The sequence below is a fragment of the Thalia democratica genome, chromosome 1, assembly GCF_965202585.1.
Source record: "Thalia democratica chromosome 1, ktThaDemo2.hap1.1, whole genome shotgun sequence".
Classification (NCBI taxonomy): Eukaryota; Metazoa; Chordata; class Thaliacea; order Salpida; family Salpidae; genus Thalia; species Thalia democratica.
The window spans coordinates 63,180,672-63,196,124 of NC_139165.1; the positions used below are offsets into that span (position 1 = coordinate 63,180,672).

General features: G+C 25.0%; 1 protein-coding gene across 1 annotated transcript in view; it reads right to left on the bottom strand.

The window, feature by feature from the left end:
* Positions 1-233: 233 nt before the first annotated feature.
* The window catches only part of LOC145837959 (neuroendocrine convertase 2-like), a 52,645-nt gene continuing 37,425 nt past the window's right edge, over positions 234-15,453 (bottom strand). The window contains exons 5-14 of the mRNA XM_082945463.1: positions 14,400-14,476; positions 11,445-11,621; positions 10,746-10,833; positions 10,227-10,442; positions 5,031-5,159; positions 4,782-4,907; positions 3,382-3,549; positions 3,097-3,224; positions 1,584-1,678; positions 234-403 (exon numbers count right to left, since the gene is read on the bottom strand). Coding sequence (XP_082801589.1) covers positions 234-403; positions 1,584-1,678; positions 3,097-3,224; positions 3,382-3,549; positions 4,782-4,907; positions 5,031-5,159; positions 10,227-10,442; positions 10,746-10,833; positions 11,445-11,621; positions 14,400-14,476 — 1,374 coding nt within the window. The remainder of the gene's footprint in view (positions 404-1,583; positions 1,679-3,096; positions 3,225-3,381; positions 3,550-4,781; positions 4,908-5,030; positions 5,160-10,226; positions 10,443-10,745; positions 10,834-11,444; positions 11,622-14,399; positions 14,477-15,453) is intronic.

Sequence of the window (15,453 nt, forward strand, 5' to 3'; positions counted from 1 at the left end):
GCTGCCAAAATAAAGGCTGTAGTAGTAGTGAAAAAAACTATCATAAAAATTAAGCAATATCAAAAAAACAGTAAAATAAAATGTTTAACTCATTTTTTGATACCAACAAACTTGGTTAATTGTTGATTATACAAGTAATTTATTTTGAAATATAAATAAAATCCATAAAATTCTTAATTTAATTTATGTTTTCAAGTAAATTAACTTCTATTGTACAGTTTATATCAAATCTATTATTCCGTAAAGAAGCTATTTTTTTCTTCTTCTATTTCATGAAGTACTCCTTCTGCATATTCTAGTTTTTTAGATATTGCTAACTTCGACTTTTTGTTTCTTACAATTTCATCAATATACGGTGCCTGTTGCGTTCCATGCAATAAAAGCTCCCACTTCAGTAATGTACCTTTTTGAAAATAATAGTTATTCATTTTAAAAAAGTTTTATTTTGTGGTTTGTAAATCGTTTATTAAACGACAAAGTAAATAATAACTCAAAAAATTTAATCGAAGGATCTGGTGTACGCAAAAACTTTTTGGTTATTGAGTCATTCACCACGCATACAGTTTAATGTCTTGCTTAGGACAAATCATATATTCAAAGATTTTTTTAATTTACTTCTACAAACTCCTACAAGCTGTTAAATTTATAAGTTAATTAAAAATTAAGGTAATTCAAACTTAAAATAAATACTTAGTATGATACATTTGTCACTTAAAGTTTAAAATAGTGCCTATTTGTTTTTATATTTTTACAGTAGAGACTTATAACACAAAATAGGCTCGTGTTCGAAGTGGTTTTAGTGATAAAACTACTTAATTCTAATTTAGATTTAATTTTTTCTCTTATAGTAAGTAAAATGGTTTCAAAACAATTAACGTTTCGACAATTAAAATTATTTTTTTCAATTGGCCACATCTTAAAAATAAATTAATACTTATTTCATAAATAAAAAAATTATGTATGTCTATCTTTGTAAGATTGTCATGGTAAAAAAAATTGAAAAAAAAAGGGAGAAATTTATAACTACTAAAGAAAGCCATTTTTTGTAAGCTTAAAACTCGTATCTCAAAAAACTAATAACTTATAAGAAAAAAAAAAGGCTGTATATAAGGCATCAATTATAAATTTTTACACCATTTTTAAACGATTATTGGTTAATAAAATTTGGCCGAAAACATACTTTCAGAAAATAAAATAACTTTAGAATATATTCAAACTTCGATTATTGAAATAAATAACGGATCAAAATATTACAGCTGCAAAAAAACTATAAGTATTGTTATTATAAAAGTTAAAAATTAAGAAAGTTATATGTATAAAGCAATTTTTTTTTAAAGCTTAAATCTCTGTTGTATAAATTACAGTTTTACGTACTTAAAATTTTTATAAATTTTTAAAGTGTGTAAACTTATAATTATATATTGATAAAATTCCTAAAATTCAATTTGTTGGATTGATTGATGTATTAATTTTATTTCATAAAAAGTATCAGGTCAGATACTGATATAGATTTTTCCAAATTAAGCCTAATTAGAAACAAGTTTTCAAAGACAAAACGTTTTAGAGTTAAGAAAAGAGCAAACCTTTTTGTGTATTTTTTTCATTTTTGAAACCTATAGATAACTTCCATTCACCAGAAGGATCTTCTCCCCAAGTGTTTGTTGTCATAAAAGGCCAACTGTATAGTTTGAAAATATACAAATAAATGAAATTACGTTATTATAACTTGTTGAAAAACTTTAATTTTGTAGCCAAATGCTTAACAACTGTTAAGTAACTTACAATTTTTAGTTATATTATAAAAGTAAATAAAATCATAATCGATTTTTTAGTTGAGTTTTTAAGTTAATAGAAATTGTAATTTTTTTAAATTGTTTACTTATAGTTTAAAACAAAGTATATAAAAAAGTTCGTGTTTATATGTTTAACAGATTTAGTTTATCTTATTATAACAATATACTTATGACTTTTTTTTATCACTTTTCAAATATAAGTTATTAGGTAATTATATTTTGTTTTTTTATATTAAGATCTGGTCAGAACCAGCTGGACTAGCTAAATCAATAACTCTAAATAAGATGTATAAAACATAAAACATTCAATACTAGATAAAATCAATTTTCGAAATTTTACTTTTTTACACTGCTTAAGATTAAACTAGGTATTTTTATTCATAACTAGTGAGAAATACATTAGAATACGTTATATAATGTAATTAAAACACTTTATATAAAAATAAAATCAGTTACGTTGTTCATTAAAGTATTTTAATGATAATTTGCTTAAAAATATTGTTTTATAAGTTAAAATATTTTTTTCAGTAATTAAAATATAAAAACATAAACCGTTATTATACAATCGTCAGTTTTTTTTTTGTAATAATTTTATTTTTTAAAAGAATTTTGGTTAAATTTACTTTATTCGTTTACATATTTAAAGCAACAATGAAATATTTGTTTCAAACTAGTAAGAATAGCTTTGTCTGAAAAATATATTTTCATAAATTTTATTGCGTGCCTTTTTGTGTTAAAAACTTTATATACTTTAAAGTATCGCTTGCATTATTTTTGAATTATATGCCTGATTGTCTACTTTTTTAACAAAAACTTATTATTTCTAGTTTTAAATTTAAAAGGTAGGGTTTTTTAAATATGCATGTAGATATGCTTTACCAGAGATCGGCAGTCTTTTATAAGTAACAGGCAATTTTTTTATAAAAAGTTCTTGTGGTCCGCCATATCGAGAAAAATATCTTCCGCGGGCAGCAGTTATTTAGAGTTTTTTGTAATAATAAACAATATTAATATTATTTTATAAAAAATATGAGCAACTACGCAATTAGAGGCACTACTAATTACTAAATGTTAAATTATGAGCCTAATTTTATGTTTTACTTGAAAACTAAAAATTAAGTACTATTTTAGCTGAAAAGTACATTATGGTCCTCTACTTGCTGAACCCGTGCTGTTAAAACATATACCTTTGTAAGTTTTTAGTAATAAATAGTAGTGTTATAAATTATATGCTTCTAAATTTAACTTTCTATTTTAAGTTAAATATTGGTGTAAATACTTCAAAAATTCAGTTCACAACTACCTTTTAAAACCGTCTTCAGAGTCGTCATCTTTTGGACGGTTATTAAGTAACATAGATTTAGTTCCGAGTGGTGAGGTAAGATTTATTGTAACGTCACCTCTACGTGAAGATTCCAAAGTTATGAATGCCTAATAGATTAAAAAGATGAAGTAGTAAAGTTATGAGGACATTTGACACACTAACCTTTCAAATCAGTTTTTGGTGCTAATCACAATAACAAATATAAAGGTATAAAAATATTGAAAATTTATTTAGTAAACTAAAGACTATTAAACAATCGCTAACTTGGACATGTTCAAGATATTGTATATTATTACTCTTTCCCCTGCAAGCTTCAGTATTTATTTTAAGTTGAATACTGTTACCACTAGAAAACGATTTAGACTCATCGATCATACCAGCTAAACATCTAAAGCGAGGAGGAACTGTTTTCCACGTTGCTGCAGTTTTAACCTTAAAATCAAATATATTTATACAATTATGAAAAAAATACAGTAAAATTGTAAAACATAATAATTAAATTTTACAAAATACAATGTCTAAAACTGCTGTTAAAAAAGAGTGATTTTGAAAATTTTATTTGCAAGCTTTATATGAATAAAAAAATAAAACTACTTTGATGTAAGTTACAAAGACATATAAGTTGTCACAGAATTTATATAACTAAAGTACATAAAGTAAAACTAAATAAACTTTGTGTAGATACACTTATTGGTAAAATGACAATTATTGTTTACTAAACGACATAAAAAATACGCTCAAAAGGTTTGGTCTGAGGATTTGGTGTACAAAAAACATTTCAGTTATCGAGTCATACACCAGAACAGTTTAACGCCATGCCCAGGACATATGTTGCTATATGTTACAAAAATATGTGTAACTAAGAGTGCAATATACATTGAAAAAGTATAAACTTTGTATTTTAAATCTTAAAGTTTAGAATACTACCGACATCAATAGTTCTGTAAAAATAGTATTTATAATAAACTAAATAAAATTTTTACTATATGTGTAAACTCAAGTGTCATCTTTTAATTAAATTTTAACTATAGTATTTAAAAACATTTAGTATTAAATACCAATAATACCCGTTTTTTAAGTTTTAAACTACTTATAACTTATTGCTTTTGAGCTCATGATTGTAAAATTAGTGTAATAAATGAAAAATTCATCTCTATTTTTTTAGGTTAAAAATCTTGACTTTTAAAGCAGTGTTCTTTTAGAAAAAATTATACAGTAACAATACTTATTAACTTATATACCACGTGACATACTTATTTACTTATCTATACCCATTTGCTTTAGAAATAATATTTTGTAAAAATACATTTTCAATAAAAACAGCTGCAACTACTCGAGCTTGAAGATAAATTGTTTTGATTTTCTAAAATAAAATCATGAATAAAATATAAGATTTAATAAGACAATTGGACAAGCTTCCAGACTAATCTGTTTAGTTACAATTAAAAAGAAAAGTAAATTATAATTTATTTGTAGTATTATAATTAAATTGACTCTTAGTATGCTTGTTCGATGACTAAGAGGTCTTTCTATACATTAGGTCCTTTGAATCTATTTATAAGCGTCAATTGTTTTATCGTCTTCGATAAACTGTTTTTGTTATTTAGTCAAAAAAAGCGTAAAGCAAAAGCTCACTCTATGTTTACAAAAATAAATTGCTTAACCATATTTTCAGCATTTAGAACTCCGAATCCAAACAAATGATTGAATTTAAATCCAACTCCGTTTGTTTGCCAGCTGTGCAAGTTGTCATGCAACAAATTCGGTGTTGACGTCAATACTGTTAAGTGCTGTTAGTATAATAGCTGTATGTTAGTGAAATATACATATATTACTACAAACTTTACTGAATTTCAAGCTTAAAAGAACAACATACTTTTACTTTTAATAAAAGTTTTGTTTCAACTTGTCACCTGAACATCTCGCCAAGTTAGATTGTTGTTGGCTTCTAATGCAAGAGCAAAAACTCCAGCGGCTTCGGGTGCGGCTGCAGAAGTACCTGAGTGTCGTAGAGTGCATTCACCGTACAGATCAGTTGTTGCCTGTTGAGTTTACTATTTATAGACTAAATTTACTATTTATCTATAATAGTATTTCAAACATTATTAGCTAATTTATTTAAATGCGTAACAAATATATAAAGCACTCTCCTAAGTTTTTCTGTGACAGTTTATACGTATTACAATACTTTTCGTCAGAACTAAACAGTAGAACAAATTTAAAACTATGAATTGTTTTTAAACAAAAACACAAAAAGTTAAAACTATCAAAGTAATAAGCGCAATAAATAATCAGTGTAAAGTAATAAATAATTCAACTCAAATACTACTAACGGAAAAAGAAGAAGATAATTTAACTAAATAAAGACACTTTGTAATCAAATTCCTTTTGTTTGCACAGTTCTGGTTTCTCTAAAAATATGGATATAGCCTCCAACTTCACGAGATCAAACACACTATTGCAATTATGGATTGTTCTAAATCTGGATATGTCATATTTCCTAGCACAATCTCTATTAATTATTAGATGTTCTGCAACTGAAGATCTTTTAGCTGCGTTTTTGTTGCCGTTGTCTTAATTCAAGGTTCTTTTTCAATGAATTTTAAAACACAAGCAGGTAGATGTTCTTTTATCCTGGTTTATAAGTGCCTTAAAGTCTGACCGATATAGTTCTTTTCGCAAGAGTAATTAAACTTGTACACTATACAACTTTTGTCTTAGTCTGGTATCGGGTCCATCAAATGCATTTTTAATAAGGGTTTTGAAAGAAATATAACTTTTGGACACACTTGATTGTAAGATGTTTTTGTTAAGTCTTTTTTTGGCATTTGTTTTGTTTTAATATTTCTTATATACATATCAAACTTTCTTGAATGTTCTTCCTTTAGTTCATTTTTAAGCCTAATGTTACACATTTCTATGACCATTCCCAAATTGCTCAAAGAATGACTGTATTTAAATCATGATAGAATAGAATGATAGAAGATAGAACCGAACAATCAGCTGCCATTTTTAGATATATTGATAATAAAAGATAAAACAAGCTTCTTAACAAATGTCTATAGAAAAACAACTTTCACTGGGCAATACTTACACTATCAATCTTTATCTCATTTATCAATCGAAAAGTAAACCTAATCAAAACACTTTACCATAGAGCATACAAAATCTGTGCTTAAGAATTACTTCGTTTAGAGGTTGAGAGAATAAAAGTAATTTTAATAAAAAAATGGTTACCCACCAGATTTAATTAAGAGGGTGATAAAATCACACCACAATAATATAAATCAACCTAGGATATACGGACCGGAGAAGTTCCCAACAATTTTAAAACTACCTTATATTGGAGAAAATCACGCGTAATTGAGAGCAAAGTAAAAGACTTAACAAAAACATCTTACAATCAAGTGTGTCCAAAAGTTATATTTCTTTCAAAACCCTTATTAAAAATGCATTTGATGGACCCGATACCAGACTAAGACAAAAGTTGTATAGTGTACAAGTTTAATTACTCTTGCGAAAAGAGCTATATCGGTCAGACTTCAAGGCACTTATAAACCAGGATAATAGAACATCTACCTGCTTGTGTTTTAAAATTCATTGAAAAAGAACCTTGAATTAAGACAACGGCAACAAAAACGCAGCTAAAAGATCTTCAGTTGCAGAACATCTAATAATTAATAGAGATTGTGCTAGGAAATATGACATATCCAGATTTAGAATAATCCATCATTGCAATAGTGTGTTTGATCTCGTGAAGTTGGAAGCTATATCCATATTTTTAGAGAAACCAGAACTGTGCAAACAAAAGGAATTCGATTACGGGACACGTTCAAAATCCCCCCGCGATCAAAATCCACCCAGTCAAATTTAAGAACCGCTTACCGAACGAGGGTAAGGGTTAGGGGTATTAGTGATAATGAAAAGTAAAAATAAAATAAATTAAAAAAAAATTATAAAATAAATTAGTAAATAAAGAAAATGTAAAAAAAAATCGGGTGGACTTTGATCGGGTGGATTTTGAATGTTGGTGGATTTTGATAGTATACCTTCGATTACAAAGTGTCTTTATTTAGTTAAATTATCCTTCTTTTTTTTCCGTTAGTAGTATTTGAGTTTAATTATTTATTACTTTACACTGATTATTTATTGTGCTTAATACTTTGATAGTTTTACCTTTTTGTGTTTTTGTTTAAAATCTATTCATAGTTTGAATTTTGTTTTACTGTTAAGTTATGACGAAAAGTAGTGTAATACGTATAAATAAACTATCACAGAAAAACTTGGGAGAGTGTTTTATATATCTGTTACGCATATAATAGTATTGTTTAATTAAGCACTAACTATGATCGTCATAAAAGATAATAAGTCTACGTTTTAAAATAACAGAACCATTATTATATGATTAGTATAATAAAAAAATTTAAAGTTTGTTAAAAGAAATTACGAAATTAGCTATATTGTAGAGCTTATATTATAGTTAAAAAAAACTTATATATATCGTTTATTGAACGACAAAAAAAAGCGCTCAAAATATTTGGTCTAAAGACATGGTGTAAGAAGGGACCTTTCGGTTATCGAATCTTACACCACTTGGATACAGTTTAACGTCATTGTCCAGGACTTATATAATTAAGGTTTATAGTATTACAGCTATAAATTCCTATTCTGATAAGATAAAAAAGACACAAAAATTTATAACTTAGTTAAAATTTTATCAGAACTTTAGACAAAAACTTGAATTTTAAAAAACTGTGATACAAGAAAAATAATACTTACCATAAAAACTTAAAACATTTTTCCATACTCATGTAGTAAAAATTTTGAACATCACTTAGTTTTTTGTTTAAGTTTGAACTTTTAATAAATTTCTTAAATTGTAAAGTTTTTGTCTTTAAAGATAGCAATTAAAGTTCTCAATTTATTGCTAAGGAGAACAGTGTAGCTTCCAATATTTTACCATTTTATTTTCAAAACAATGTTTCACTCAAAAAGAGGTAATCAATTATTAATAAAATCTTATTTAAATAGATTTAAAGCTCTTAAATTTTTAACTACTCAACTGTTATAAAAAACTCAATGATAACTTTTTATCAAAAAATTATTACAAGAGTTGTATTAGTTTATTTTTGAAACTTTAAAAAAACTTGTTAGGTTAAAATTTAAACTTGACTAATTTTCAAAGGTTGTAATGAAACAAATACTTAACAAATGTATTTTTTGTTTAATTGTTATTTAATCTTGTTTAATGTAAAATTTTTATTTTTGCTTTTTGCATTAACCATGAAGTTTAATAGCGTAAATACAAGACAATCTAACATAAGTTGTATAAAAAGAATAAAGCTAGTTTTTAATATGATAATTCTGAAGGAAAAGTGCAAAATAATACTTTCCAGCTAATTCAAATTTTTTCAATACATTAACTACTTTTAAAAATACCTAACATAAGTTTATTAAAATCCGCAAAAAAAGCTCTTTGTGTTGAAACATTCAAGCACATACTTATATGATACAATTATAAAACAACAGTTTAAAAAAAATAAAAATTTAATGCTACTTCCTTTGAATGTATATTAATTATCGATAAAATGAATACTTAGAAATAAACAAGTATCTTCCTTTTATAATTAAATTATATTTGTGGAAAAAAATTAAGAATTCAAAATAATAAAACTTGAAATCTGTTAGTATTTTATAAATAATATATTCGTTATTACTTCATAGAAACCTTATAAGAAATAAGTGTATGTATACATTTATATGGTTTCAATAAGAATTTTGACTAGCTAATCAGTGATCGTTTGGTATCATGTCATGCAAACTTTTATAATTTAAATTGCATAGTTTATTATGCTTACTTCGAACTAACCAAATTAACATGAGCTTTCATAGAATTTAGCAGAGCTGATTATTTTAATAGTCAATATTTAAAAACTCTCTATAACAACCAAAAACATTACCTTGATTGTAAACCTTAAAAACAGTTTTTCGTTTGAATGTTGCGTTCGTATCGTCGGAATTTTATTAAAAACATGAATGAATTGTATTGACAATAATATAAACTAATGTACTTGTGTTATTATGTATTAGTTATCTTTGAAGTACTTATATTAAAAAATAATAGTTTTGATGATCATCAAATAAGTTTTTAACATATTTAGCTTTTTGGGTGACAGAGTTTATGTCATTTGCTATGTTCAACGATGTAAGTTTAAAAAAAAAAAGTCAACGATGTAAGTTTTTTTTTACACTTTAAATGCGTTAAGCGAAAAGCAGCTTGGGATTAATAAGTCTTGGTTTTACTCAAAATTTTTGGTACTTGTATTGACAATAATATAAAAAAACATTCTTTTATGTTGTTCATTATAAGTTATTACTGTATAATTCAGTGTACTAAGTTTAAAGTTATATATATTAATACAAAGTCTAACATACTTGAATTTTTTTTTAATAGTTTGATTAATTTCCAGAACTCTGCGCTCAGCAACTTCATATATTTAGTAGTTTATGGATAGTTTGTAATGTTAGATAATCCGACACTTGATATTTTAGTAAATATTTCATAAACTTTAAGAACTATAGCCTACCTTGGTAAGATGTTTGCCTCAGAATTCAAATTTTATGAGGTTGCACATTATTCATTATACTTTATAATGAATTTATATTTATTCATTATACATGTTTAGAGTGAGATGTACATTTATAGAGAAATAAAGCTTAAACTATTCTGCATCTCTAAATTTTGCCAACATCTCACAAATTATTATGAAATTTTTTCTAAGAGCCCTTAGTTTCTTTTTGTTAAAACTGCTGAAAAATTTAATTTTGCAAAGTTTAGAAGTTACTTACTAAGAAAGTAATATTGTCTGTATTTCCTGAATTGATTCGGTCTTGTTTATTTATTGCTTAGTTTTGTCTTTTTTCTCTAGCAGAACTAGTACAGTTAAGCTTTTTAATGTGTCCAAATATTTTGTTAGGCTTTGATTTGTATTATATTTTTCTTAGCTTGGGTATAATTTCAACAATATAAATTAAAAGGTTTTTACATTATTAAAGTTTATTGTGGAATGAGTATATATGGATATAACTTTTTAAATTTTTCTACTTACTACTGCAGTTCCCTCAACATTTCCTCTTCCGTTGCTGAAGGTTGAAGCGAGTGTAGAGGAACAACTTTCATCGTACAGAGCAGTTTCTCCATTGTTAACTGCTGAGTTGACGGAAATTGTCCACATTGAGGCTGCATAACCGTCACAATTACAATCATCATCTGCCCCTCCGTCCCCAGATGCCCACACATATATGCTTCCAAGCCCTTTTCGTCCCTACATATTAAAGTTCAATGTTTTAACAGCTGTCTTTTATTTTTTACATTTTTTTTACGAAGTGCAATTAGGTTCAAAACTTTAAAATTTATAGTAAAGTTAACAACTAAATAACTTTTCATGACAAAAGTATACTTTCTTACGTATATAAAATTTTTATCTTTGTCATTTTAAAAATATCGAAGGCTAGATAATTGAAAGTTAACATGAAAACAAACATATTGCTAATAAGAAGACTAAGCTCTCATACAAAGTATACTTTAAATATAAGTTATATAAATAAATATTACAAGCAAACTATACCTTGTTCACTCCATCAACAATGGCTTTGAGTGTCAATTCCCGTGGACCATCAACTGTTTTTCCATCATCGGTTGGTCCCCAAGACGCACTGATAGTGTAAATTATTTAAAAAAATTGAGAAAAAGTTTGAAATAATTTACTTGCTAAAGTACTTCGTTAAATGTTAAAAAATAATGTTTTATAATACATTTTTTTCTGAGGGTGTTTTATTACTACTTTAGATAGATTGAATATTTTTAACTGCATATTAAAATAACAAAAATCCGTCTGTTATGATTGTCATACATATGGTATTTTAATTATAAAGATAATTTAAGTTTTTTAAGCCTAAAATAATAAAAGTTTGACAAAAATTTCATGCTAAAAAACAAAGAAGAATTGTTTTATAAAATCTTTTGAAAAACCTTGCATTGACTCTTAGAACAAATAGCATATTAATCTTATTGAAATTTAATTATATCAATTACATTTACTTTACTTTACTTAGTTCTGATATAGTTTAAGAATGTTGAAAATTTTAATTAACTTTGAATTTATAATAGCAACATTTATAAATAAAACATAAATTAAGTATTTTTAGTGCCATTATTAAAGAACACTTTATTCTATAAGTTGTTGTTTGGTCTTTAACTCAATTTATTACACTTTCAAATAAATTCATCAGAGGGTTTCTTAAAAATTTTCTAGTTTGTTAACAACCTGTATATGTGGTTGATGTCAGGTTTATACGACATACTCTTTGCTTCAATAAGGTCTGTCATGTAAGGTTGATCAAGCATTCTAATTCCTGATACTTTTGAATTGAACGCCACCCCTACACCGCATATGTCATTATCTGCAATCGAGCTAACTTCTCCCGCACATCGCGTTCCATGACTACAGTTTAATTTATTTGTTCTAAACCACGATGAAATCAATTTTGGAAAACGTGTAATAAAGATTATATAATACATGAACTACGTTCGTTTACTAAATTTAAATCATACAAGGTCTAAGTTGAAGAAAAACTTTGTAAAGCGGAGTATTTGTCTAAGCTCACCAAAGTTAACATGCTAAGAAAAATTATTAACTAGTCTTATTTTTTAACTAGAAATTTATTATTGAAATTTCAACAATGTTTCAAGTCTAAATTTGTTAGAATATGTTATAGTAACGAAGTTGACACTACTTTTTTCCTAAAAACATTGACTTTATAGAATTTTCTCTATACTAAATAAAAAAATATTTAATACGAATGAGAAATCGATGTTTAAAAATATGGTGAGGGACCTGGTGTATAAAAAGGCATTCACTTAACTTACTTGTTTTAAATGTATTGAGCATTAAAAAAATTGGTGTTAAATACTCAAAAGTTGATATCCGAAGAAAATAAACATACCATTCAAACAAAAACTAAACAGTTATCTCAATAGTGCATTCACATGATTAGCAATAGTATTTTGATGATAGATAAAAATCTACTTAACTTTTGTACTTGAGAAAAAGTATTAATCTTAACAAAAGTGCTTTAATTTTAATTCATATACAAAATAAATTACAAACGATACAACACAAAACAGTACCATAGAAGTTGCAACAACTAGGAATAGACCAATGTAATTTAAACTTAATTGATGTAATCAATAATGTCTAGTCTTAAAGAAAAAGTAATTATAAACTTTACATTTTCTAAAACATATGGATTAATAATAAAGTTTGAAAACCTTTCGTAGAACTTTTCGGAAATTAGTCAATCAAACAGTTTTGAAACAATATTTTAACTTGTTATTCTAACAGATAAAAAGAATGAAACCTTCTTTATACTGCTTACTGAACATTAAAAATAATGAATTCAAGTAAAGATTAGCGTATTTTTCTTTAGAGAAAATATTTATAACTTAATTTAATATAGAGTAATAAAAAACGACTTTATTGTTTATAAAACTTTTAGATATCTCATAGTGTTAAGGCTATAGTAAAAATAATCTAGCCTTTGTAAAATTTTTTTTTTAATAATTCAGTAACAAATTTAACTATTTTTATACCGTTTTAACTTTTAGTATTATATATTTGTTTTAAATACTTTTATTATTTTTTAAACTTTATGATTTTAAGACTTAATACGACAAAAACAATAAATTAAAATAAATAAATTTAGTTTTATCGAGTAAAAACTATTGTATAAACTGTTTTTGTGTTAGAAATCGAAAAATCTTCATACTTAAAAAAACATATTTTCCCTTGATAAAAATAAAACACTGTTTGTATGGTGGTAATATTAATAAACTATTTAAAACATAATAAACAGTATTAAAGACAACAATAAAGCATTTGCTCAAGAAAAGAGAGGACACTTTAAGAATAATTGAAGTATTTTTCCCATTGTTAGAGCTGACGATAAAATACTTCGCTAGCATGTTTCATTTACGTTCATTTAATAAAACAACTATACAAATTATTTTATATACTCTTAACAAGCTAACCTCTTAGAATTTTTTCTTAAAAAAATATTTTTAAGTAGTCATATAATAATTTAATTTTAACTTTAAGTTGTCGTAGAATACTTTTAAAATATTAGTCTAGGTACAACAAGACAAAAACCTTTTTATTTATAATTTACAGACTTTTTTCTTAACAAAAACAATTTTATAGTTAATTTTAGTTTTTTTTAATTCATTAGTTCAAATAGTTTATTATTATTAGATAAATAGTTTTTTTTTCGTTTATCAGCGAGATAAAAATAATTTATTGTCTTGTAGTAAATACTTTTTTTAGTTTATATATCACCTATATATTTTTTTAGTTTACTAGAAAGCTTTTAATTTTCTGTTTACCTAAATTGCTTTATAGTTGTTATCAACTAAAAGGCAATCAATGTAGTTCTAAAAATTTACAAAGATATAAATATTTTCAACATAATATTTAACTTAATACGTTTAATATAAATCTTCTTTCAAAATTAACAATGTTTACATAACATTTCTATTAAGCTTACGATTATTATAAAACAAAACAGTTTTATTTTTTAAGATTATAGCCTTAAAACATTTTTTGTGTAGAAATTTAAAACGTTAAAGGTTTTAATGTAGGAAAACTTGAAGTACTTTTAGTATAACACACAAAGGTTTTCTATCTGATTACACGTAGTAAAGTACATTTTCAGTCAATCTAACAGTCAAAGCTTCGTTTAATTTTCTAAAAACATTATCTGCGTTTAGTCTTTATTTTAAATTTAGACTAGTTTTTGTTCCTTTAGAAAATTTTAAATTAATGGTTAAAAAGTTATATACATCTTGTAATACTTATTATAATACTTATTGTAATACTTACTTACTTAACTACAAAAAAAATTGCAAAACAACAAGTATTTAATTTTTATGGCTATCAAAAAACTTTAAAAAATAGTTATAAGCGTAATAGAAAGAAGCATTTTCTTTTTTTTATGAAATTACAAAATTAATAATTTTTTTTGCTAATTAATAAAACTAGTAAAAATTCTATTAGTTTAATTAACGTTTTTATAGAAAATATAATAATTTAGAGTAATGATGTTTGTTTAAATTTGTTTAAATTGTCCTTGAATCAATAACTATAACATTTTTCTTCTCAATTTTTTTGTCTAAACATTAACGCATATTTTGAAAAACGGAAAGCTTTAAAAACAAAAATTATTACCTGTTAAACCAATCTAAAGTAAATCTTGGGTATGGAAATGGATCATTATCGGAAAAGTCGTAACTTCCTTCTTCGTTCTGTAATTTTTCAATAATTTATTCGACACAAGTAAAATGAATTTAGTAAACTTATAGGTTTAAACGATTAAAATTTAGGACGTAACTAAAACACAAAAAAAATAGAAGTAAAAATATAATACAAAAAATTAATAATATACTCTGTTCGTGAACACGTTTACTTTTATGTTTTTTATAATATTATATAGCTGATCTATTATATAATTTTTATTATATTTTAAACTAAATATATAAAGTCTACTAAACATTAAGAAGCAGTTAAAAAAAAATATTTTTTTTAAACAAACCTATTTTTTAATGTAACACAAACATAGAATAAAACTTTATTGAACAAAAACAAAAATTTTGGTCCAAGGACCTGGTGTTCAAAAAAAAAACTTTCGGAGCAAAATAATTGTTTATAGTTTCTTCCTAAAGCCTGACAAATTAACTAACAATAGTTTTTCACTTATCTTAAAAAATTCTACAGATAAAAGTCTTAAGCTAAATAAAAAACAGTTTTTGTGAGGACTTACATAAATTGATTTCATACAAAATTTCAATTTTAAGTTATACGCTATTTAGGCCCACCTTGTAATGCTATATAACATGTTTGATATACTATTACGTTGTTATAATTATGCACGAAGTAAAGAATTTGAAACATTTAAACAGCTATTAACTTTAATGAAAATTAAAATTACAAAATAGATATAATTTTAAAAATATTTGAATTATATTGTATAAAACAATGCAAGTACTTTCACTAAGTTTACTTGAACAATGCATTTAAAACCACTTTTTAAATAAAATGTTGGTCTACATAAACTATAAGTTTCTTGTAAAATGCTAGTTTTATTCAAAAAGCCTTAACTTGACAGTAAAAAATGAATGATGTAATAAAATTAAACGGGCGGCCGTAAATATCTATTGTTGTGGGTAGTATAAAATTTCTAGACTAAAAGTCATTCGCATCGTTTCTTTAGCATGAGAAATAC